Source organism: Meles meles, chromosome 1, assembly GCF_922984935.1.
Source record: "Meles meles chromosome 1, mMelMel3.1 paternal haplotype, whole genome shotgun sequence".
NCBI classification, from domain to species: Eukaryota; Metazoa; Chordata; class Mammalia; order Carnivora; family Mustelidae; genus Meles; species Meles meles.
Window position 1 is genome coordinate 195426880 of NC_060066.1, and position 26755 is coordinate 195453634.

Sequence of the window (26755 nt, forward strand, 5' to 3'; positions counted from 1 at the left end):
GCCTGATGCGGGGCTCGATCCCAGGACGCTGGGATCATGACCTGAGCGAAAGGCAGAGGCTTAACCCACTGAGCCACCCAGGTGCCCCCCCGCTAAGTCTTTTTCTTGTTGTTGTTATGGGTTAATATCATTTCAACACCCTGTTGGGAAAAAACTAATTATGCACACACTGATATGTAATTCAAGTGAAAGATTTCACCTGGGAGCCCTGGAGAGAAGCAAATTTCTTTCCTTTTCTCAATAAGAAGATACAAAGTATGTATCTTTGTATACATACTTTTGTATACATACAAACAGAGAATCGTGGTAGTGTTCTTATTTATTTTAGACATCTTTATGGTGATATAATTCACATAACATATAATTCACCCGTTTTGATTGTATAATCCAATGCTTTTCTGTATATTTTTGGGAGGGCAGTGATGGCTTTTTAAGATGTTTTGGCTCTTCAGTTTTGTGAATTTACTTGTTAGCCATTACAAGATTTAGGTGCATATATAGAGAACGCTTAAACTTTAAAAATTCAATCATTTCCCAATTCTGAATGTCTAGATAAAGAAGAGTGCTGTGATCATCTTATGGACCCATTAATTTCAGTATTATATTGTTCTTGTCTAAAAACAACAGAAACTTTGAGACAGTTATATATTAGATTGGTGAAGAGTAAAACTCAAAACCATCACACTGAGTAAAAGAAGCCTTACATTTTAGGTCTAGCCCTGTTACTTACTAGCACAATCTCTGCTAGTATGGTATGGGCATAATAAGTAAGTAGCAGATCAGGGATTCCATTATTAGAGGGCCCACACCAATCAGCGGGAGATCTTAAAACACAATAGAAACACAGCCCATGCTCAGGTCCACCACAGACAGATGAGGTATTTAAAAGTGAAGATTGGGTACTTGTTTTGAAGCTCCAAAGATGATATGGATGTCTTCCTCTGGCAAGAATCACTGCACCAATATTCGCCAAGTGGACGAACCGTCTCATTGTGTGACCCTAACATGTTATGTAACTTTCTTGTGCCCCAGTTTCCTCATGATTAAACCAAGAATTCCTAAATGCTTCTTGTTCATTCAGTTTTTTTTTTTTAAAGATTTTATTTATTCATTTGACAGAGAGAGAGGTCACAAGCAGGCAGAGAGGCAGGCAGAGAGAGAGGAGGAAGCAGGCTCCCCGCGGAGCAGAGAGCCCAACGCGGGGCTCGATCCCAGGACCCTGAGATCATGACCCGAGCCGAAGGCAACGGCTTAATCCACTGAGCCACCCAGGCGCCCCTCATTCAGTTCTTGGTACTAAATAGGAATATATGGAAATGGTTTGAAAAGGAAAAAGTGCAAAAAAGTCCAAGCTGAAAAATCTTTGTCATCATTATTAGCTATCCTTGGGACTTACCACTCTAACGTATAAACTGGAATCTGAACCAGTTTTAGCTTCTCAGCTGGTGAAGCAGATGTCGCTTATATTTTATAGATATATATAGAGAGAGATGTTTATGTATCTATATATATATGTGTACATATATATATGTATATATAAATAAAAAGGAGGGCCTAAAAGGGAAAAGTCTCTTTCTTAAGATGAATAGAGAAGGAGCCAGGAAAAGGAGGGAAAAAGAGTTTCCATAGACCTGTTTCTAATTCTTGTACTGAGAAGACAGCAGACAGAGAAAAAAAAGACATTTGGAAATAAAACTAAAAAAAATTCTCCTATTTAGTTTATATGTAATTCAGAGGCTTAAAAGATAGTACCATGTGTCAAATATTTGGAACAGTGCCTGAACATGCTAACTGCTCAGTGAATATTAGTATTTTTTATTCTTCCTCTCCTAGGAAAACAAAAGTCATCATGATGAGGAATAAAAAACATGGGTCTGGGTTAACAGTCCCAGACTCTTCTTCTAGTTCTGTTGCTATATGACCTTAAGCAAGTCACTTAAATTCTAAGATTAGGTTGTAAGAAATAATGAACAGCAGTGGGTATCCATTTCAAGAAATGAAAAACAGTAGTTCAATAAAAGCAGAAAGAAAATAATGAAGATATTAGCTGGCATAAATTAAAGTATATCTAATATGAAAAAATAAGAAAACCCCTAAAGTTGGTTCTTGGAAGAGACTAATAAAATTAATACATCCGGGGCATCTGGGTGACTCAGTGGGGTAAAGCCTCTGCCTTTGGCTCAGGTCATGATCCCAGAGTCCTGGGATCAAGCCCCGCATCAGGTTCTCTGCTCAGCAGGGATCCTGCTTCCCTTCTTCTCTCTCTCTCTGCCTCAGTATCTGCCTACTTGTGATCTCTCTGTCAAATAAATAAATAAAATCTTTTAAAAAATATTTAAAATTAATACATCTATAGCAAGACTATTCAAGAAAAAGAAGAAGCACATCTTACCAATATCAGGAACACAAAAGGTGACATTGCTATAATTCTTAGTGATAGTAAAAAATACCCAACGGTTGGTAGCTGATGGTGACCGTGGCTTCTCTGTGGCTCACTGGTGTGTTTGTGACACATGACATCCAATTCCTGTCACACACTCCTTTCTATCATATACTGATACACACACATATATATGAATATACTTGTGAGTGCATGTGCACATGTATACTGATTGTGTCTGCTGTGTGTATGTTGGAGATGTATTTGTGTACATATATGCCCATATGTATGATATATACACATATGTTTTCTGGAGATTTTGAACTCCGGATTGGGTGTCGGGACTGGAAGAGATTATGCTGAGTGAAATAAGTCAAGCAGAGAGAGTCAAGTATCATATGGTTTCACTTATTTGTGGAGCATAACAAATAACATGGAGGACATTGGGAGATGGAGAGGAGTAGGAAGTTGAGGGAAATTGGAAGGGGAGGTGAACCATGAGAGACTATGGACTCTGAAAAAGAACCTGAGGGTTTTGAAGGGTTGGGGGTGGGAGGTTGGGGGAACCAGGTGGTGGGTAATAGGGAGGGCACGTATTGCATGGAGCACTGGGTGTCATGCAAAAACAATAAATACTGTTACGCTGAAAAGGAAAATAAATAAAAATTAAAAAAAAAAATACCCAACGGTATGTGAATAAATTGAAAAATTTAGGTAGAGGGGCACATTGGTGGTGCACTTGGTTAAGCGTCTGACTCTTGGTTTTGGCTTGGGTTGTGAGATTTAGCCCAGAGTCAGCTCTTAGCTTGGCATGAAGTCTGCTTGGGACTCTCTCTCCCCCTCTCCCCTCCCCCTCCCCCTGCTCTCTTGCTCTAAGATAAATAAATCTTTTTTTAAAAATTTAGATGGAGTAGACATTTCCTGGAAAAACACAATTACCAAAACTGAAATAAGAACCAGAACATCTTAATAGTCCTTTATTTAATAAAGACATTGAATCTGAAAGTAAGGAACTCCCGGACAAGGAGATCCTTAGGACCAGATGGCTTTATCGGCAAATTCTTCCACACACTGAGGAAGAAATAACACCGATCTTACACAAACTCTTCCAGAGACCAGAAAAAGAAGGAATCCTTCATCAATTTATTTTATGAGGCCAGCGTACACTTGATACTAAAACCTGACAATATTATAAGAAAGGAAAATGAGAGGAAAGAAAGAAAGAAAGGGAAGAAGGGAGGGAGGGAGGGAGGAAAACAACAGGCCTATCTCTCTTATGAAAATAGTTGAAAAAAAAATAGTTGTGAAAAATTCTAAAATAATATGTAAGAAAAACATTATAGTCAAATTGTGTTTACTCCAAGAATGTAAAGTTGGTTTAAGGACTGAAGGTCAATCATCTATTCTACCATATAATATAAAGAGGGAGGAAAAATCATATTATTACAGCTGACCCTTAAACAACAATGGGGTGAGGGGTACCAACTCCCTTGCACAATTGAAAATCTGTGTATAACTGACTCCCCCAAAACTTAACTCCTAATAGCCTATTGTTGGCTGGAAGCCTAACTGAAAATACAAACCATGGATTAACACATATTTTGTATGTTACATATATTACATACTACATTCTTACAATAAAGTAAACTATAGAAAAGAAAATGTTATTAAGATAATCATGAGGAAGAGAAAATACACTGAAAGCATTATGTTGTATTTAACAAAAATAATCTGCCTGTAAGTGTACCCACGCAGTTCAAAACCATATTGTTCAAAGGTCAACTACATATCAATCATGAATTAAGAAGCATTTGATAAAAGTCACCATTCATTTATGATAAAAACTCAGGAAATTAAGAATAAAAGAAAACTTCCTTAATTGATAAAGGGTAGCTAACAAAACCTAGAATAAATATCACACTTAGTTATGAAATACTGATGGTTTCGCCCTGAGACTGGGAGTGAGACAAGTATAAGGAACTCCTGTAGCACTGTGTATTATAGAAGACTGATGAATCACAGACCTATACCTCTGAAACCAATAACATATTATATGCTAATTAACTGAATTTAAATTAAACATTTTTTTAAAAAAAGAACTCCTACAAGCTAGTAAGACAGACAACACAATAAAAATATGAGCAAAGTTTGGAACAGGCACTTTAGAAACGATGATATGCAAATGACCTACAAATGATGAAAAGGTACTCAACTTCTCTAGTCATCGGATTTGAATAAAGGTTTGAAAAATTAAACATCAGCAAAAAAGAAGTGCTTTTCTTCCAGGTAGAAAAAATTAAACAGAGGGACAACAGCTATAATAGGATATTCTAATGCACTTAAAACATCCAATAGAAAGTGGAACATAAAATCCAGCTCAAATTCAGCTGACAGGAAAAACATAATCTTATTTTCAAGATTTATTTATTAAGCACTCATAATGTAGCAAGAATTATGGTAATTATCAAGACCAGTAAAGATTATGCATCTTAAAAAAAAAATTCTCAGAATTTTTTTCAAAGGAAAAGGGAAGGAAGAAGCCATCCTGGAATTTATGAAGGTATAAAGGGACTGATCTAGGTACCAGAAAACGTACAGGATTCCAAGTTTGTATTGGCAGACTATGTTAACTTTGGACAAACTTTTTTAGGCTCTAGGTTTCATTTCTATAAAATTAGGTGGCTGGAAAAAATGATTTCCAACAATTTTTTCAAAGTCCCAGAACTCTGATACTAATGGTAAAGCCATCAAAGCTATCTTCCCTTAGATTTCTCTTACATGCTTTAGTTTTAGAATCTCAACTATGACCATAGCATTTTCAAGACAATTTTTTTGGAGATCCACTCCCCCCCACCTCAGCATAGAGCATTATTTAATAAGAACTAGCTAATATTAGTCAATAGAGACATCAAGATTTTTTAATATCTTGGATTGTGACATTTCTACAAGCTAGAAAAATAGAGACAGTCGGGACATAATTTCTAAAAGTAATATAAATCTCTCGACAAGTAAATCTTTCTAATTTGTTCAAGATACCAAAGCTCATGAACACTTCAATCTCTGGTTATTTTTGCTATTAGAAAGAAAAGATACATCAGGCATAGTATCTAAGTAATGAAGAATTTCTAATTAATGGAAAAAGCCATGGGATACACGGTATCATACAAACCCAGGTCTAGCTTTGCAACGTACTGTCTGTGACATATTGAAGAAGTAATTTAAATTTTCCAAACTTAGTTTCTCACTGAAAATTGTGGATAAAAACAATAAAATAATAGCTCCCCAAACCCAAGGTAAACTAAAAAGTAGGAGACTTCACTGGACAAGGAAGGAGATGCCTGATGGTGTTATATAAATATGGCAGACATGAAGATTAAGTGGTCACATCTAGAATCTACCTTGTCCAAGACAGAAGTCTTGATCTTCCACCCAACTGTGCTTCTCTCTCAGACTTTCCCAGCATATTAAACAATCAAGCCTAGGAATAAACCTTGATTTTCTTTTCCTTACCATCTCCAGCACTTAATTTATCAGTAATTCTGTCAGGCCTACCTCCAAAATGTATTTCTGACTACTTTTCCCTGTCTTCATTGCCAAGACTCAAGTCCTAGCTGTCATCACCTCTCACCCAGATCCTGCAACCGACTTCGCCATGCTTCTCCTTTACTCCCCTTCAGGGAAGCATTCACTCGGCAATCAGAGTGGTCTTTTAAAAATGGAAATCAGATCATATCACTCCCTCTAACCGCTTTCCACTGCAACCAAAATAAAATCTAAACTCTTTAGATGGCCTCCAAGGCCTTATACAATCTGGACTCTCCCACTTCCTCTGACCTCACTTATTTTATTTGTTTAATTATTTGACCCCTTTCCTCTTACTCACTAGGAGCCAGACCTTTGCTACTCAACATGGGAGCTACTAGCTACACATGGCTATTTAAACTTAAAGCTGAATTAAAATTCAGTTCCTTAGTTACATAGCCACATTTCATGTTCATAATTGGCCACATCTGGCCACAGGCTACCAAAGTGGACATCACCAAACAGATTTCCATCAGAACACAAAGTTCTCTGGGACAGCAATGATCTAGACCCATGCCAACCTCATTCCTACCTCCACGTCACTGAACTTGCTACTCCCCTTGACAATATTCTTCCCCAGATGTTGGGATGGCTGACTCCTTCTCATAATTCAGGTCTCAGTTCAAGAAGCTCCTCGGGGGGACCTTCTAAATTTAGATATAGATCACTCAGTCTCAAACAGTTCCCCAGTCTCCCCATCCCCAGATATTCTTTATCCATCACTCCGGGCTTTTTTCATAGTATGTATCACTATCTGAAACTGTTTTGTTTTGTATGTTTACGCATAGAATGTAAGCTCTGCGAGGGCAGAGACTATGTTTGCATGTTCACAGCTGTCTCTCCAGTGACTAGAACAATACTTGATATATAGGAAAGGTAAAGTAAGTTGTTGAACAAAGGAATACGTGAGTAAGTATCTGAAAGAACATGGGTTTTGGAGTTAACCCAAACTGTACTCCAATCCACTCATCAGCTGTCATTTTTTTTTTTTTAAGATTTCATTTACTTATTTGACAGAGAGAGAGAGATCACAAGTAGGCAGAGAGACAGGCAGAGGGGGAGGGGGAAGCAGGCTCCCTGCTGAACAGAGAGCCCAACACTGGGCTTGATCCCAGGACCCTGAGATCAGGACCCAAGCTGAAGGCAGAGGCTTAACCCACTGAGCCACCCAGGTGTCCCTAGCTATCATATCTTAAAAAAACTTATTTAATCTTTGAGCCCATATTCCGAAGGTCTTCATGATGACTGAATGAGACAAAGCCTGTAATCTGCCTTATCCTCTTCCTCTTTAAGCAGCCCCTTCAAACTCAGGACAGTAGAGAAACATCAGAAAGACAGAAGCATGACTTGCAATATGGAAGCACAAAAGTTCTACTCCTTGGGGAATCTTCTTCCCAAGTGGGGCTGACTTATTCCAGATTCCTCTTAAATTGAGGCAAGTGTCTCTCATACACACTCCCATAATGCAACAAACCAAAATATGGCAGCATAATTCTGGATGATATAAAACAAAACAATAATGCTATGGCCAGAATATTAGCAGTATCTTAATGACGGCTATTATTTTGGGGTCACTTAAAAACTGTCAGCCATTGTGCAAAGCACTATATAGACATCATCTGATTTATTCCTCACAAAAACTCTTTGAGGTATTATTATATTATCACCATGTCCATCTTATAAATGAGAAAACCAAGGCACAGAGATTAAGTAACTTGCCCTAGAAGACAGATCATAAATACAGGGGTTGAGCTTGGAACCAGGTCTAGCTGAGGGTAGAAGCCAAACCTTTAACTTCTGTAACATGCAGTTTCCTTTTATAGCATCACTATAGATAGCATAGAGCTGGACTCCCTAATAAATATAACCGACAGTGCTCTATTTTGGTTACTGCCTTTTGAAATTTTATTTATTAACTATCTTTTTTTTTTCATGGCATAAAGAACTAAGTATGGCTTATTACTTCATTTTTAGGAATACTCTCAAATCCTTGAGACTAGGAAAAATTCAGAAAGATCTTAGGTTGGTATACACAATCATGAAAATTATCTATTTCCTCCCTATTTTATTTAAACAAAATTTAGAGACTCCAGTAACACCACTGCTTTTTCTGTCTCTAACGGCCACAGGGCAAATAATCTAAACTTTTTAAATGAATGCTCTAGAGAGCCAGACCCTTTTCCTCTTTCCTACTTGAAAAAACAACTCCTTAAAAACATTAAACAGCCGGTTTTTTTTTTTTTAATATTTATTTATTTGACAGAGAGAAATCACAATCAGGCAGAGAGGCAGGCAGAGAGTGAGGAGGAAGCAGGCTCCATGTGGAGCAGAGAGCCTGATGCGGGGCCGATCAGAATCCTGGGATCATGACCTGAGCTGAAGGCAGAGGCCTTAACCCACTGAGCCACCCAGGCGCCCCTAAACAGCAGGTTTTAGTTCGGTATACAACATTAGGTTTTCACACTATGGCAGAGATTCTGCATTTGAATTCTGATTCTAGCGCTGTTCATCTACCAGGTACTTCCCTAGTGAGTTAGGATCACAAGAAATCATTAATATTCAATACAAACCCCCATCAAGGCTCCGGGATGCCCGTTTGCTTGCTGTACGCTCGAAGTGTGGGGCAGGCCTGTCAATCAGGGCACTAGCTTGTCTGGTCTGCGCCTGAGTCCGGCCGCTGTATCGAAATTTGGATCCCAGTGCAAGAAATTTGCTTTTAGGAAGGGTGTCTGTAGACGTCAATCTGGGGGGAGGGGGAAGCATAATTATATATATTACCTTACTCTAATGAGACTGGGAGAATAAAGACAAAAATCATGAATTAATCTCATTGTTTCCTTACAGTTACTAAGACAGAGTTCCAAACAAGCAATCCAATCATTCTTTTAATTCTATGTCATTTCTCAAAACAACATGTATAATTTAACTGTGGCCTATATTAATAATATCATCATATATCCCTATAGGAAGGGACTTATGGTTTTCAAAATGCTTTTATAGCACTGTAATATTTTCATTACATCCATGTAATATTTTCATCATTTTACAGATATAAGAAACTGAACTTCCAAAAAGAAGTTACTGCTTTAAGCTCACATAGCTGGCAAAAGATTGGGCAATAACAGGGTCCAACCCAGAGCACTTTTTCCACTCTATTAAAATAATTTTATCAAATGCACTCCAAACTCAATTAGTGCCTGTTAAGCTATTTAATAGGTTATTTGGTGTATGTATTGCAGTTAGGAACCCCATATTCTTTCTGTGCTATATCCTCTAATTCTTTTGCGAAGGTGTTTACTACAGTGACCTAAAACAATCTATGTGCTAGTCTCCACTACAAGGCTGTGGGCTCTCTACAGGTAAAGGATAAAGACTATGATTTATTTACCTTTGTGTTTTCACTCCTGGCATAGTGCCTACCATGAATTTGCCATTCAATAAGTGTTTGCTGAATAAATACATAAATAGCTACATCAAATACTACCAAAAAGAGAGTACTTTATCCCTTTGGGATAGTTTATTTTAATTCAGCAAATATTTATTTTCTTTTGTGTGATGAAGAATTGCATATTAATATATTCTCTTATTTTCATACATATTTAAACATGCTGTCCTACAACTGAGAGAGAGAGAGAATGCAAGCACACATAAGTGGGAGGAGGGGCAAAGGAAGAGAATCTCAAGCAGACTCCCTGCTGAGTGTGGAACCTGCCATGGGACTCGATCTCACCACCCATGAGATAATGACCTGAGCCAAAATCAGCAGCTGAATGCTCAACCAACTGAGCCATCCAGGCACCCTCCACCCTTACCCTTTTTAAAAACTCCATTTTCTTGGTTTGATTTTAAAGAAAAGGATGATAAAAACATAAAGAAATACCTCAATGCTAATAATTAAGATTCCTTAATTCATTATGAAGTGTACCTTCATATTTATTCTGAAATGAGAATGAAAATGTTCTTTTCCCTGACACTTCTTCCTGTCTACTGTGCTATAGTGCTAAGTATGATATGAAAATACAAATAGAAGTAAAAGATACTGCGGTCATCTCTCTTGAGAGCCATTCATGAAGAGCCAAGTTTATTTACAAATGACATGACATGAGATCAGGGATTTGCTTCAAAATACTCTGGGAAGGAGTGGGAGGAATGGCTAAGGATACAGATGAAACAAGATTTTCCTTGGGGTGATAATACTGAAGCTGGGTGTGTGTACAAGAGTAGTTCATGATACCACTTTCTTTACTATGACCATGTATGCAATTTACAATAATAAAGAATTTTTTCTTTACAAGGTGAGCTGACAGTAACTAGCTGGCTCTCCTTTCAGTGCAGGTGGTTACTTGTCTACAGTTTGTCTTCTCTGCGAGATTAACTGTTTCCTCAGGACAGGGACTGGAACTATCTTGTGGTATACTCTCACTGCCTACTACAGCGCCCACACAAAGGATAAGCACAAAGAAAATGTTTGATAGATGAATACAAGGGGTAAATGATGTGGCCTCTTGAAAAGCAGAGCACAGAGGCCCCTGGGTGGCTCAGTCATTAAGCATCTGCCTTCAGCTCAGGTCATGATCCCAGGGTCCTAGGATAGAGCCCCACATCTCAGCAGAGAGCCTGCTTCTCCCTCTCCCACTCTCCTTGCTTGTGTTCCCTCTCTCGCTGTCTCTCTCTCTCTGTCAAATAAATAAATAAAATCTTAAAAAAAGAAAAGAAAAGCAGAGCAGAGCAGATGAAACTTTCTCTTATTTTCTGATTATCTGATACAATTGGGCTTCAAAGACAGTTCTCTGTGTCTCTTTTCTGGGGTTGATTAGAGCCAAGATAATGATCAGCTTCCTACCTTTTACCTTCTAATATAACAGCCCTATAGAAAGTAGTTAAGTACTGCTTCAAGAAATTCCATGTGGAGGTAAGTCAGGGTACTTCCCCCTCACAGACTGATCTCAGCTCCAGTTAGGATGATCACAGAGCCCCTAGTAAACACAGATTCCTTTTCCTTCCTTCTATTCTCCTTCTACCACACACAGAAAGGTGCTCTGGGAATATTTTTCAACCCGAGGGAGGAGAACTGGATTTATTTTATGTTGCCTAAAATGATCTCACCTGAACTAAACAAAAGAATGCCAGCCATACAAAGAAGGGAATTTCAATAGCAGGTTTAAAATAGAAACTGCATAAATAATTTATCCCTGAAAAATACTTAAGTGAGAATAATACCTGAAAAATGTGTGATGTTCTACGCAGACTTTCCATAATTTTTTAGCCGCTCGGTAACTGGGAAGTTTGAATCCAATGGTACTCTCATACTGTTCCTGCTATAAAAACGCGAATAAACATGAAACATGGTTATTTGACTAAAGTGATCCAGTACCAGAGAAATATGCTGTAACAGAAGAGGACTTATAAATGAAAAGAATGTTACTGCTAGTCTAAGAAATTAAAATCTTTCAAGTGAAATTGAAATTTTTCATTTGAAATTTTTTCCTACTTACCAAAAGAGATCTACTCACTTAAAGTAGCTTTTTCCACAACTGAGAAGCCAGGGAATTCATCTTATATTATTTATGCATCTTATTTGCATATTTATATGCATCTGAACCCACTCCCCCTACAGACGCACACCACACACACATATGCTATACATTTTTCTGAGACATAATTAAGTGACCTTTTGACTGTCCAGACATTACTCTTCCTTGGTTATTGTATACATTTGGGATATTTGACTACAATATGATCAGGGAATTGGATAACATGAGTCCTCCAATCAATCATTATTATGCAACTGTTTTTCATAATAGGAGCTAAAGATTTTGGCTCAAACCAGATCCCTGAATTATTAAATGTTTTCTCTTTTCTTTCCTTTGACTGGCCACTAATTTATCTGGAGACCTCTTTGACTGAAGCAAATCATAACCTGCCGAGGATACGAGAAACACTGTCCTGTTAGTGTTTTGCCTCTTTGTTTTTAACTTAAGCATACTTTATAAGATAGGAAAGAAATTGACATTTATATTTAGTGCCTATTATTACCAATAATACTATGATTAGATCTTTTCATCCATATCTTTACACACAAAGAAACTAAGACCAGAGAAGTTATTTGCCCAGTCTGTTAGCTATCAAGTGGCAGCCCCAGATTTTCATGGTTTCTACTACACCATACTACTACTGTATAGTGTAGACATAACATCCCGCATCTCAATATTCTATTGTTGTTCCTAATTGCTTTCTTCAATAAGAATTCTGTGTTTTAGTACCTATAATATAGTTGACATTCAAAAAAACCTAGGACTTCCTTTTATCGTACCTATTTGTGTGTGTGTATCTGTGTGTGTAAATTTTCTGCCTTCCCACATTAAAATATTAAGATTGGTTAGGGATGAACTATTTTATTCATTATTATATTCCTAGACCCTAGAATAGTGCCTGGCACAAAGAAAGCCCTCAATCAATAAATATTTCATGACCAAATGCCTCTTAGATTTGAAACTTTTGAGGGAAGACATTGACTCCTCTTTGCCAGGCACAGGTAAATATGATGATATTAAATAAATGCCTCATTGAGCTTATCCAAGATTTTTAAGGCTGCACATCCAGTATTTCCAAGTTAAAATAACAAGCCATTTTCCACCAGTAGATGGTGATACACACACAAAAAAAGCCTCATTGCATTAGTGCATTCTTTCTCGTTCAGAGTTTTTACAGCTGTCATCTCATTTGATCTTCAAATCAACTATGACAGAGAAGGGATTATCCCACTCGAATGATAAGGAAGCTGAGCCCTAGATCTGTCCTGGATATTTTGCTTAGTAGTGGCAGAGACAGAGTAGGAGCTAGAACTTTTTTAAAATTCCTACTTAAATAATTTTCTGCTGCGCCATGATGATTCCTTACTGTAAAAGTTAAGTTTGGTCAGCATTAGTATGTCCTAAATCTTGAACACCAACTAATAACTGAGTTGCCTGGATGAGGTGAACATCCAATTCTATTAAAAATCTAGAACTTGACCTAGAATACATTCTTAGTAGCCACTAGAAGCTACACATACAAATAAATCTTAATTACATGAGGTAAGGTGTTGGTGGTGCAAAACATGAATATCTTAACCCCACAACTTAAAAATCTCCTGCTACTTAATTTATAAATTTTTCCATCAAGATTTTACCTGTAGTAAACAAAGAACAAGTTTTTCAATCCAAGATTCACTTCTTCTAGCCATGGTATATTTACTTATATACAGAGAACTGTCCAGAAGAACAGTAGTAAGGAAGACAAGAAGCATTATGGGGCTGATTAATTTAGAGAACAGAATGACCAGCTCCTGAACAGTTAGCTACAGAGAGACATCTTAGATGACATAATAAGAAAAACAAGAACGAAGAGATGTTTCCAACACGGTCCATGCTTGATTCAGGAGGAAAGAAGCATAAATGCTGTACCTCTCCAGGACGGATCTTGATGAAAAAGCTGCTACGTTTGTAAGAAATCTTCAGCACTTTGGGCCAAGGGAAGCGGTTAATTCTCAGCTTATCTTTATAAACCAGAAGGCCACTAGAGCAGACACCTAGGATGATATCCACTCCTTCCAAGTCCTGAAAAAGGAAAGTGTCTGCAGTTCAGTCTTCAGCATAGTGCTCAACACACAGTTGACTATTATTTGATAATCTGAAGATATCGATAACCAAAAACACTTACAAAGCATATATGGAAAAGTAAAGCTTAACCTTACAATCATAATCCATGGGACTACTGAGTCCATGTAAAACGTTACCATACCACTGTGAGTGAACACGTGCTCTTCTTTTGTCCAAGAAACATGAATGTACACATCTTAGCCACTGAAGGAACTAACTCCTAGAAGGAGCAATGCAGCCGTCACCACCACCCCTTAGAGCCACCATGAAATGTCATTGGGCTTTCACCTCATGTAACTTTACAACACTTTTTCCATAAAACTGAGCGCATGTATCCACCAAAAAGGTGTTCCTTAATAATCCAACAAGAAGAGGGCACCTGGGTGGCCCAGTTGGTTAAGCAACTGTCTTCGGCTCGGGTCATGATCCTGGAGTCCCAGAATTGAGCCCCACATTGGGCTCCCTGCTCAGCGGGCAGTCTGCTTCTCCCTCTGACCTCTCCCCTCTCATGCTCTCTCTCACTTGCTCTCTCAAATAAATAAATAAAATCTTTAAAAAAATAATCCTACAAGAGACACTCATCTGCTTTTACCATGCTTGTCTGTATATGAAAGTTCTAGGGTAAATATTCATGTTCTCATTTTAGTCTCCCAGTTCTAAAGTACTCAAACCTGTCACTATCATATAGTCAGTAAATAATTACTATGGTGACTATAGCAGCTATCTACATCCTATACCTGTAGGTTTAAGTCCATAGACCACATGACTTCTGGAGGCTAGGGCTGAGGACTACGTCTACTACCCAATATGCATGCACAATCATAATTTTTTAATGATAATGTGTTCATCCAAAAATCATAAGGAGTTGACACTATTCCTGTATAAACTCAATACGAATCTCAGACTCTCATAATTATTGACATTAAGTATATTAAATTATAAATATCCCACTATGGACATTGGGGAGGGGAGGCGAACCATAAGAGACTATGGACTCTGAAAAACAACCTGAGGGTTTTGAAGGGTCAGGGGTGGGAGGTTGGGGGAACAGGTGGTGGGTGATGGGGAGGGCACGTTTTGCATGGAGCACTGGGTGTTGTGCAAAAAGAATGAATACTGTTACGCTGAAAAAATTAATAAAAAGGGAAAAAAAAAATCCCAAAGTCAAGAAGGAACAGCAAGATAAAGCCACATTTCTATGCCTCCTTAGTAATTTTTAAAAATTAAATATATTATAGTATTAATCATCTGTGTCTGCAAATAAGGAAAATAAAACCCAGAGTTAAATGTTTCTCGACTATTCCTTTTCCCAAATTGAGTTTAGAGAAACATGTTAGTGTCTACATGTATTATGTACAAACATAAGAGAAGTAAAAATTATTAACAGCTCTAACTCGATGACTATATAACTGAGAATTAAGATGCCCTCTTAAGTTTTTAAAGCCTGGGGGTACAATTATATCTCTTCCTTAATTATATGTTTTGGAGAAACAATTTGGTTTACAAACAGGCTGCTTGACTTCTTCATCTATCCCTGATAATTTGCATCGACATCAGCCTAGAGCAGGAACTGAGAAGCAAAACCCAACAATTTCAGTTCCAATTTTTCTACCATCTACTTCAGAGATTCACAGAGGCACCCAGGCCAAAACAATCCAGAGCAACATTTTAAGAAAAACAACTAAGTGCAATGAAATTTTATTAGATTTAGCAGAATCTAAAGAAGGAAGAATCTTCAGGTATCAGCTTCAGGGTGGGAAACTGAATGCTCACTATCTTCTAGTCTAGGATAGGTAGAATAACCGCTTGGTAGGAATTTAGAAAAAAGGACATTCAAACATCTGGTGTGTGATCAGACTAATAGGACCTTTCATGGTGTAGGCCTGAAATAAGTGCTACGGTAGCTAGGGGCTCATTCCATCTTAGAAAAGCTCTGACTGTTAGGCAATTTGTCAAACTATACTGAATAGTATTTCCCTGTAATTCCCATTTTACTAACTCTAGTTTTATATCTGGAGCCATAGTAAAAATCGTTCCAATACACAAAGACAGGTTTTATGTCATCCCTAAACTTTCTCTTCTATGGGGTAAGTATCCCTAATCCTTTGTTTTCTCACTGGATATGGTTTTGAGTCCCCTCATCACACATCCTAGTTAAGTTCCTCTAAATGAACCTCACACACACACACACCGTGGCCACTCCCAGCCACTTCAGTAGGTAAAGATGAGAGAAGTCAAGCAACTTCCCTTAAGTTTATCCTGTTACGTTGTGCTAGGCAGAACTAGGATTACAGCTCAAGTTTCCAATTCGTAACCCAGCAGTTTCCAAATGAACCACTGTGGTTCATCCCATGTGCATTAGAAACCCCTGGAGAGCTTGTGAAATCAGATTGCTAGGCTCCGCCTGCAGCATTTCTGATTCATTAAGTCTGGGATGGGGCCTGAAATGTGCATTAGTTTTTTCTTTTCTTCTTCTTCTTTTTTAACTTGTCTTTTAGTTTTATTAGCGGACTGGGAGAGGGATGGCATTTCTAACAAGTTCCTAGATGATGCTAAATGCTGTCTTAGGAAACCGCACTTTGAGAACCACTTCCTTAGTCCAATAAATGGTTCTCAGATTCAGGTATGAATGAGAGCAATTTGACATGTTCATTCAACTTGGAGCTCTAATGTCTTGTCCAATGTAATTCAGTAAATCTGGGAGGACCTTCAGAATCTACATACTTAATAAATGCTCCAGCAATTCTGATGTAGGTGATGTTAGTTGTGAAACATGCCTAGCTGCTACTCTGTATTTTCAAAGGCATCTGCATTTGAGGAAAATAGCGCTTCTTCTGCTCTAGGTGAAATATCTTTGATCCTTATAGGGGCTTCAATGTGAAACTTCATGCTGACAGTGGAACTGCAAAGGGGCAATTCAAATTATACACTTAAAGTGTTAACAAGAACTATCTCTTCTGAATATTTTATAATACCCCAGATAAAAGTTGGCAACAAGTATTATATGACCCAGGTCTGACACACGTATATTAATAAAGGCCAAAGATATCATTCATTACCTTTGCTTTATGAAGGTCAACACCATACATAGATAACTTTTTGGCATTCTCAAGAAATTCCAGATCAGCTTGAGCTGGAGTCATGGACCTTTGGTAGAATAAAAATTAAAAATTCAGCCTCACAATGCCAACTTTTATAATAACATTTGTATGTTAGTTGCACTTTATATAAACACATACACACGCACACACATAACCAATATGTATATGGATATATTTCATAGTCCTAAAAGTAAAATATTAGGGAAAAGAATTCTTATCACTACCTGTGTCTAAATCATTGAAATATGTCTGAACAAAAAGATCTTGGAGAAAAGCAAAGTCACCAAAAAAACTATTAGAAAAAAGGGTTTTAAAAAATATCCCGCTAAACAATGTCCTTAAAGCTGCCTCACCACCATCAGCTCTACCCCTCCCTCTCCTGAGCCTTTTTCTCTCACATACACAATCTCCTCCCACTAATTTTTCTTGCCAAGGAGGTGACCAAATTAAATCCTCTGAGGGCACGGTACAATTTAAAATATCCTCTTAGCTGCCTTTTTCTTTCCATACTCCTGAATTATTATGGAAATTAAACAGGAGGGCAGCTGAAGTTACTTAACTGGAGACTCTTAATAGGGGCAGGCTTGATGAAAAGAAATCTTCTGGTAACAGATGGTGTCCTGCCCACTAATCTAAACAAAATAAATTGGTTAATAGAAGCATGTAGATAATGGGGCTGCTTTCTCTGTTATTAAGACATCTTCATTACTAGGCATATACTGAATTAGATTTGTTTAAAAACAATCAGGCTCACTGTCTAAATGCTCACTGTGATGGTCTTTCCTTCTCCTTTGTAACTTTCCCCACTTTTGAGAAGTGCTCATGACCTGTTATGTTGAGATCTGAAGAAAAAGATATCACTCTCATGCTGCACAATTCAGGCCAATCAAATCTAACTTCATACTAACAATAATGCTGCCACACCCCCAGAGAAAAACGGTGTAAATGCCTGTTTCCCAGAGGACTGCCTTATACTAAACAAAGCAGCAGTGGCCTATTCATTTAACAGAAGAAAGTCTCTTCTAAACCCATCTGTCTTTACCCTCATTAAAAAGAACAAAAGGTTCCTTGGAACAACAACCAAAATCTCAGGAGACAGTCTGCAGATTTGTTAATGACTCAGCCTCCCCAAATAAACTTTCTTTTCTACAAGCACTAAATCATCACACCTGAGTTCTATTTAGTAGTCTAAAATTGAACATACACAAAAAAAGGAGAATGGGAAAATTAACACATATGCAAGACTGTGTGTTCTAGTCACTAAAAACATCTCGGGAATGGGGCACCTGGGTGGCTCAGTCTGTTGAACCACCGACTCTTGGTTTCAGCTCAGGTCATGATCCCATGATCCTGGGATTGAGCCCAGTGATGGGTTTTGCCCTCAGCCTGGAGTCAGCTTGGGATTCTCACTCTGCCTCTGACCCTTCTTTCTTTCTTTCCCTCTTTTTCAAATAAATAAAATCCTTTTTTTTTTTTAAAGCATCTCAAGAAAGTTTTATAGGTTCTTTTTTTCTCCATATAAAGTTATATACTTTTCTAGTTAAGGTTACTTCCAACCATTTTATAGTTTTTGTTGTTGTTACTATTATCAATGCTTCAATTCTAGGATTTTGAAGGTTGAATGGGGCTCGAAGATTATAGAATCCAACACTTTGATTTTGCTCATGAAGAAATAAGGCCCTGAGGGATCACACAGTCATGGGCAAGATGTTACTCTTAAGTTTAAGGCAGCAGGCTTTAGTCAGGACTTCAAGTCAGGTTACTCACGCTGGAATCATGCCTCCAGCACCTAAGAGTAGTGACCTGGCGTCTCCCTCAATCTCCTATCTATAAAGTAGGCTCCATGATAATACCTAATTCCAGAGATTAGGACAGGCAATCACTTTTTTTATCCTTGCTGAATGAATAAATGTGACTAAGTAGGATATAATGGTTGTGAAATTGCTCTGCAAAATATAAATGTTTATTATTATTGCAACTTTAGGTTTCTTTTATAAAATTTTTTTTAAAAGATTTTATTTGTTTACTTGAGAAACAGAGATCATAAGTAGGCAGAGCGGCAGGCAGAGAGAGAGGAGAAAGCAGGCTCCCTGCTGAGCAGAGAGCCGGATGTGGGGATCGATCCCAGGACCTTGGGATTATGACCTGAGTCGAAGGCAGAGGCTTTAACCCACTGAGCCACCCAGGCGCCCCTCTTTTATAAAATTTTTTAATAATTCTTTTTTAATAGAATTTTTTATAAAATAAATTTTATTAAATTTATTTGAGAGTGAGAGTGTGTGTGAGTAGGGGCGGTGGGGGCAGAGGGAGAGGAGAGACTCCCAAGCCAACTCACTACTGAGTGCAGAGCTGACTCAGGGATCAACCCCATGATCCCGAGATCATGATCTGAGCCAAAATCAAGGGTCACCCATTCAACTGACTGAGCCACCCAGGCACCCCTGAATCTTTAAGTTTCTGATGATAGTACATCTATACACAATTCATAAAAGAGAAAAATTTTGATCACCTGAACTTGAAGACAAATTTTAAAGCATTATATGTGGCAATCATGAGAAAAATCTTTTCTATAGCTACTCCTCCAACTCTAAAGGACATTAACAGCACAAATTTAAATACAGATTTAAGCTTCAAACTATGTATTTAAACGCTTCTCTAACTAAGCATGCTTTAAAATTATGCTAAGAGCAGGAACACCTGACTGGCTCAGTTGGAAGAGCATGCAACTCTTGATCTCGGGGTCATGAGTTCAAGCTCCACGTTGGATGGAGATTACTTAAATAACTATGTATTTTATTTTATTTATTTAATTTTAAAGATTTTGTTTATTTATTTGAGAGACAGAAATCACAAGTAGGTAGAGAGGCAGGCAGAGAGAGAGGAGGAAGCAGGCTCCCCGCCGAGCAAAGAGCCCGATGTGGGGCTCGATCCCAGGACCCCGGGATCATGACTTGAGCGGAAGGCAGAGGCTTTATCCCACTGAGCCACCCAGGCGCCCCAATAACTATGTATTTTAAATATATACATACATACATAAGATTTTATTGAGGGCAGGTAGTAAGATCTTTAACTTTAAAACTATTAATTTCCTTGATAGTTGAAAATAATACTTATATTTGAAGTTTGTCTGATGTTTAAAACATGCTTAAACTTAGAAGTTACTACAACGCAAATCATTTTTTCAAACTGTTAACCTGATGACCCATCGCTCCCAACGCTTCAATGTGTAATTCCTACAAACAAATTCCTAAAAACAAAATATCTCCTATATAACCTTAATACCACCATGAAAAGCAGGGAATAATTTTAATACATTACAGCTATCCAATCCTCAGATCTCACTCAGGTTTAGCCCGTTGTTTAAAAACTGTTCTGTACAGTAGAAAGGCCCAGTTTACTTAGCATCATGAGTTTTATTTAGTTCATGTCTCTGGTCTTATTCAGTCTGAACTATTCAGTTCCTTAATCTTTCTTTGACTTTCATAATCTTGACCTTTTGAGGCTGACAGGCCAGTTATCCTATAGAATGCACCTCAATTAGGGTTTGATGTTTCTCCATTAGTTCATTCAGATTTTGCATCTTTGAAAAGAATAGCACAGAATTGGCTTCCTGTTCTCACTGCCTCCTACCAGGTGGTAGGCACACAATTTCACTTTGCCCCTTCATGGATGATGCTTGTTCTGATCACTGATGTCTGTCAGTCTTCTCTTCTGTGAAATTCCTCTTTAGCTCTTTGTAATTAATAACCATTTCATGGAAACATATACGACTTTTATAATCAGAAAAAGCTTCCTGAAACAATCACCCCATGCGGATGCCCTCCCCTCGATGCAGGCCTTACCCCCACATGGATGCCCTTCTCAATCTGCTCTCCCTCTGGTAACTACCACCACATGCCCACACACGACTACCCTCTGTGCATGTTTGAGCTCTGACTCCTCATGCCAGTCTGGCCCCCTACCTATGAATACTCTCTTCACCCTGCTTAGACCCCAATATCCCCAGCCAGACTGCCTCTCTGCATGCATGACTACCTTGCTCTACCCTACCTAATGGCAAAACAAAATTGTTTCAGGAAGCTTTTTCTGATTATAAAAATCATATACATTCATTGTATAAGCACGTGGTGGGGGGAGAGAATCTCTCATAATCCCCTTATGCACAGAACTGTAGGTGTAAATATAACGCACATATTTTACAAATTTAATACCACAAATTATTTTCAACTTAAAATTTTAAAGATCATGATTTCGCCTAGATTTTCCAAGATTCTTTAAGTATAATAAATTAGCTGGGAGGAGGTTAGATACCTTTAAGCCACTAAGAATTTATTCAGTACCACCTAATAATTTACTACTTGAAAGCTTACAGAAGTATCTAAACAGAGAGCTCTGGCACTGGTTAACTCTTGCTCATTAAAAAGAGAAGTTAAAACAAAGTTTCTCTGTTTTTATTTTGAGTAAGTGGGGTCTGGATACAGAGCCATTCAGTGAGTTCCAATGTTATGTGACAGCCTTTTAATAATGTTTGTTACATCCCCTAATTAAGGACTGAGATTTCAAATAATTAAGTGGGGGACAACTGACAAGTTTACATACTTTCCTACTACCCATAAATGGAGGGCAATTAATTTTAAAGCTTGATTTGCTAGTATAAATTTACAGTGTTAATTATAACTTCAGAGTCTCTATCTGGGCAAAGGGCCACTAACTAAGGGTTCAGTATACGTAGGCGGTCTTCTATTTATCTGAGAATAGGGTGGTATTTGCTTGTACTTTCCAATGCATAGTAAAATGCTTCTGCCTCAGCAGAAGTTTCTCTGGATTAGTTAAAATGCCATGTTGTTGGACATAATTAAATTTTCCATTTGGCTTTCTGTTTATAAATGATGCCAATCTTCCCCAAAAGGAGCAAGTAAATTCCAAGATGTCAGACTTCTACAGTTTCTAGTCATGGAGATCAATCTTGCTTAATTTCTATCCATATACCTAACAGAATTTCAACTGGACCATATTCACCTGTCTTTCGAGATCATTTCACTTATTTGGGTTTAAATTCTATTTAAAGTTCCCAAAAAGTAGTTCTCTAAACCCATTCACATCTATCACTTGTAAAATGGGGTTAAGAATTATTATCCTAGGGGCTCCTGGGTGGCTCAGTGGATTAAGCCGCTGCCTTCGGCTCAGGTTATGATCTCAGGGTCCTGGGATCGAGCCCTGCATCGGGCTCTCTGCTCCGCAGGGAGCCTGTTTCCTCCTCTCTCTCTGCCTGCCTCTCTGCCTACTTGTGATATCTCTCTGTCAAATAAATAAATAAAATCTTTAAAAAAAAAAAAAAGAATTATTATCCTAGCAAATACTCTCACCATGTACTAGTCACTATGTGAAGCACTTCACATTTTTAACAATCACAAAATTCATATCATTACCCTTATTTTTCAGATGAGAAAACTGAAGCTTAGAGAGCTTAACTCATTTAGTGAAAATCAAAAAGTTAATAAGGAATGGAGCCTGTTGGGTTATGGACACTGGGGAGGGTATGTGCTATGGTGACTGCCGTGAAATGTGTAAACCTGACGATTCACAGACCTGTACCCCTGGAGCAAATAATACATTATATGTTAATTAAAATAATTAATAAAAAAATAAGGAATGAAGTCTGAATTCAAAGTATAACAGACTAATTCCAGAACCTATGCTTCTATCTCACAGTGGTTCCTGAACTTTTTGACCTTAGGATCCCTTCACTCTCTTAACAATTGCTGAGGTCTCCAAAGAGCTTTTCTTTATGTGGGTTATATCTATCAATACTTACTACATTAGAAATTAAAACCATCAACTCTTTAAAGAATAACAATAAATTCGTATTTTAATATTCCTAACTTTTTTGTGTGAAAAAAATAACGATGTTTTCCCAAAAGACAATAAAAAAAAAAAGGTTAGCTGGATTCTCCTATGCAGACTAACATAACTCAGGGTGCTACTAACTCATTAACTCATGTTAATAAGCTGAGGCAGCCTATAAAATTTAGTGTTAGCAAGTCCCTCAATTAACCATGGGATGTATAGTAGGAAGAAACACTAATTATTCTGCCACTTTAATATTAGCCAACATTTATTGAATTTTGACAATGTATAAGACACTGTATTAAGTTTTTCCACAGGGACTCCTGGATGTCTCAGTTGCTTAAGTGTCTGCCTTTGGCTCAGGTAATGATCCCGGGTTCTAGGACTGAGTCCCACATTGGGCTCCTTGCTCAGCGGGGAGCCTGCTTCTTCCTCTGCCTGTTGCTCCCCTTGCTTGTGCCTGTGCGCTCTCTCTCTCTATAACAAATAAATAAAATCTTTTTATTTTTTATTTATTTTTTTTTAAAGATTTTATTTATTTATTTGACAGACAGAGATCACAAGTAGGCAGAGAGGCAGGCAGAGAGAGTGAGAGGGAAGCAGGCTCCCTGCCGAGCAGAGAGCCCGATGCGGGACTCGATCCCAGGACCCCGGGATCATGACCTGAGCCGAAGGCAGTGGCCTAACCCACTGAGCCACCCAGGCGCCCAAATAAAATCTTTTTAAAAAAAAGTTTCTCTACATAGTACCTTTTCTAGTCCTATCTATTGCCCTATTTCCTCTGAGGTAGTAAGTTCCATCAGAGATATAAGGAACCTGAGGCTCAGAAAGGTTAAGTGAATAACTCAAGGTCACAAGGCCAGGACCAAGCAGAACCAAGATCTCATCTCAACCCAGGTCAGTCTGACCATATGTCCTTGCTTTGTTATGACACCTCCCAACATCACCAATTATTTCCATGGAAAAACGGATTGAATTCAATAAAGACTTTTCAAAATACCCTCCGGGGTTTCATGGGTCCTCTGGAGTCTATCCATGTACACAGATCTTAAGAACCCCTGCTTTTGGGACACCTGGGTGGCTCAGTTGGTTAAGCGGCTGCCTTCAGCTCAGGTCATGATCCCAGCGTCCTGGGATAGACTCCCGCATCAGGCTCCTTGCTCGGCAGGGAGCCTGCTTCTCCCTCTGCCTCTGCTGCCACTCTCCCTGCCTATGCTCTCTCTCTCTCTGGCAAATAAATAAATAAAATCTTAAAAAAATAATAAAATAAATAAAATAAAAAAAAAAGAACCCCTCCTTTAAGGATCTTAAAGTACCTAATACAGCATAATAAGTTAAAAATCTGAAAAAAAAGTAAAGCAACAATAGCATTTATTGAGCACCTACTGTGTGCCAGACACAATGCTTAGTGCTTTACATCTATTACCTCATTTAGTTTTCATCCTTCAACAACACCTATTACTCTGAGGAGAAAACTGAGGTTCAGAGGGGTTAACTGACTTGCTCAAAGTTGAACAGTGGAGGGGCTTGAGCTGACTCTATAGCACCACATCCCCTCTAAGGCAAACACTGAATCAAAACCAGGCCAACGGTTTAAACTTCTTGCCAAAACACTAAAATTAACAAGTCAGGAAATGACAGATGCTGGCGAGGATGCGGAGAAAGGGGAACCCTCCTACACTGTTGGTGGGAATGCAAGCTGGTGCAACCACTCTGGAAAACAGCATGGAGGTTCCTCAAAATGTTGAAAATAGAACTACCCTATGACCCAGCAATTGCACTACTGGGTATTTACCCTAAAAATACAAACGCAGCGATCCGAAGGGGCACGTGTACCCGAATGTTTATAGCAGCAATGTCTACAATAGCCAAACTATGGAAAGAACCTAGATGTCCATCAACAGATGAATGGATAAAGAAGATGTGGTGGAATACTATGCAGCCGTCAAAAGAAATGAAATCTTGCCATTTGCGACGACGTGGATGGAACTAGAGGGTATCATGCTTAGTGAAATAAGTCAATCGGAAAAAGACAACTATCATATGATCTCCCTGATATGAGGACGTGGAGATGCAACATGGGGGGTTGGGGGATAGGAGAAGAATAAATGAAACAAGATGGGATTGGGAGGGAGACAAACCATAAATGACTCTTAATCTCACAAAACAAACTGAGGGTTGCTGGGGGGAGGTGGGGTTGGGAGAGAGGGAGGGGGTTATGGACATTGGGGAGGGTATGTGCTATCGTGAGTGCTGTGAAGTGTGTAAACCTGGCGATTCACAGACCTGTACCCCTGGGGATAAAAATACATTATATGTTTATAAAAAAAAAAAGTTGGAAGGGGAGGCAAACCATAAGAGACTATGGACTCTGAAAAACAACCTGAGGGTTTTGAAGGGGCGGGGGTGGGAGGTTGGGGGAACCAGGTGGTGGGTAATAGGGAGGGCACGTATTGCATGGAGCACTGGGTGTTGTGCAAAAACAATGAATACTGTTATGCTGAAAAAAAAAAAAAAATTAAACTTCTTGCCAAAACAAACACAGAAAAAAACCTGGAGACACATTTACCTGTATGACTTATGGAGTTCCATGACCTTCTCTTCAAGTTCCTTGGTCTGATTTGGGGCCAGTTTAAAATCACTAACATAATCGGCACCGTGAAGTTCTGGGTCATAGTCTCCCAGCTCAGACTGGATGGTGTAAGAACCTAATAATGCTAAGGTTGCAAAGGAACAAGGCAGATGTCCTGCAACTATGTCCTGTCGAAGCTGAAGGCATAAATAATATCTACAGCCAAAAGAGAGAAAATGTTACCATGTCAGCAACAATAAAAACAAAATATAGAGAAAGAGGAAGATGGGGAATGAGAGGGAGGGAAGGAGGGAGAAAAACAAGAGATTAAATAAACATGAAATAATATTAGTAACTATTCGATCTAGGTAATGGCTATATGATTGTTCATCACATTATTTTTTCTTTTCTGTGTACTTAAAATTTTTCCATGTAAAACATTAAAAACAACAACAATAAACACCCTGTAATTATGTTGGACTCATGTCCAGAAGGCAGTTTAGAAAGAGGAAGTCACTAAGAGAGGAGATCTTAAAAGTTCTTATCACCAGGAAAAACATTTTTGTAATTATGTATGGTGATGGTTGTGAACTAGACTTATTGTGGTGATCATTTCATAATATATGCAAATATTGAATCATTATGTTGTACACCTGAGATTAATTTAATGTCATTTATATCTCAAGAACAAAAAAGGAAGAAAGAAAAGAGGTAAAGTTGGGAGAAGTCTAAAGGAGGTAAAGAAATTAATATTTTATTGAGTATATTAAGTGCCAAATACACATAAATTATCTCAAATACTTTTCATGAAAAAATTTGTGAAGTGGGTATATCATTACCAGATTTCAGATAGGGGGCAGCTTCAAAGACTAAGCTTGCTCAATGTCATATGGTCATAAAGGCCATTTGGTTCCAAAACTGGACTCTTTCTATCACACTGCTTTGCCAAACATGTAGATACTGTCCTTCATATACAAAGATGACATTATTGACACATTTTTACTAAGGTATGACCAGTTTCAGTTCTTTTGCCTTCAAGATGGGCTAAGTGGCATATAGCCTTCCACACACCATCATCTTGGAAGACTGATTCCACCATGTGCTAAATCATTGGGAATTCAAACTGGGGTTAAAACTGTTCTGTAGAACAAACTCAGTGCACCTACATAAGTTAGACACTCATCTCTGTCAATTTCACGTTTACATCTATGATCCTGACCTCCTTAGCACTTTTTCTAGCTGAGTTGACCAATACAGACTCTTTCACCAAACAGGAAAGCTGGGAGATATGATAAAATTAAAAATTCCTGTATTGATTAGAATTATATCCTTGTTTTGACCATAATAAGATGGTGAATAACGTAGGTATCAACAATCGGTTTTGTTATCTATGATTAGTCACTACAGGCATTTTTTTTTTTAAAGAGGAATGCCAATCAAATCACAAGGATCTTAAACTCCTCTCAAATGTAGGTAATTAGCAAAGAATTTTAGGGATCTATTTTGTTTTATACATAACCTCAATGAAAAAAGACAAATAAGAAGCAATTCTAAAGACAAATATTACCTGAGAAAAAGAAACAACCAAAACAATTTTTTTTTCAGGCAGAGATGGTATCCCAACCTCAAGCAT

The 26755-nt window shown here is 38.1% G+C and overlaps 1 protein-coding gene across 12 annotated transcripts in view; it reads right to left on the minus strand.

Annotated features, from left to right (window-relative positions):
* EPB41 (erythrocyte membrane protein band 4.1) overlaps positions 1–26755 on the minus strand; it is a 201629-nt gene that overhangs the window by 52728 nt on the left and 122146 nt on the right. For all 12 annotated transcript variants that reach the window (XM_046018062.1, XM_046018013.1, XM_046018094.1 and 9 more), the window contains 5 exons: positions 25120–25338; positions 16662–16749; positions 13408–13560; positions 11183–11280; positions 8533–8705 (listed from right to left, as the gene is read on the minus strand). In XM_046018062.1, the coding sequence (XP_045874018.1) occupies positions 8533–8705; positions 11183–11280; positions 13408–13560; positions 16662–16749; positions 25120–25338 (731 nt within the window). The remainder of the gene's footprint in view (positions 1–8532; positions 8706–11182; positions 11281–13407; positions 13561–16661; positions 16750–25119; positions 25339–26755) is intronic.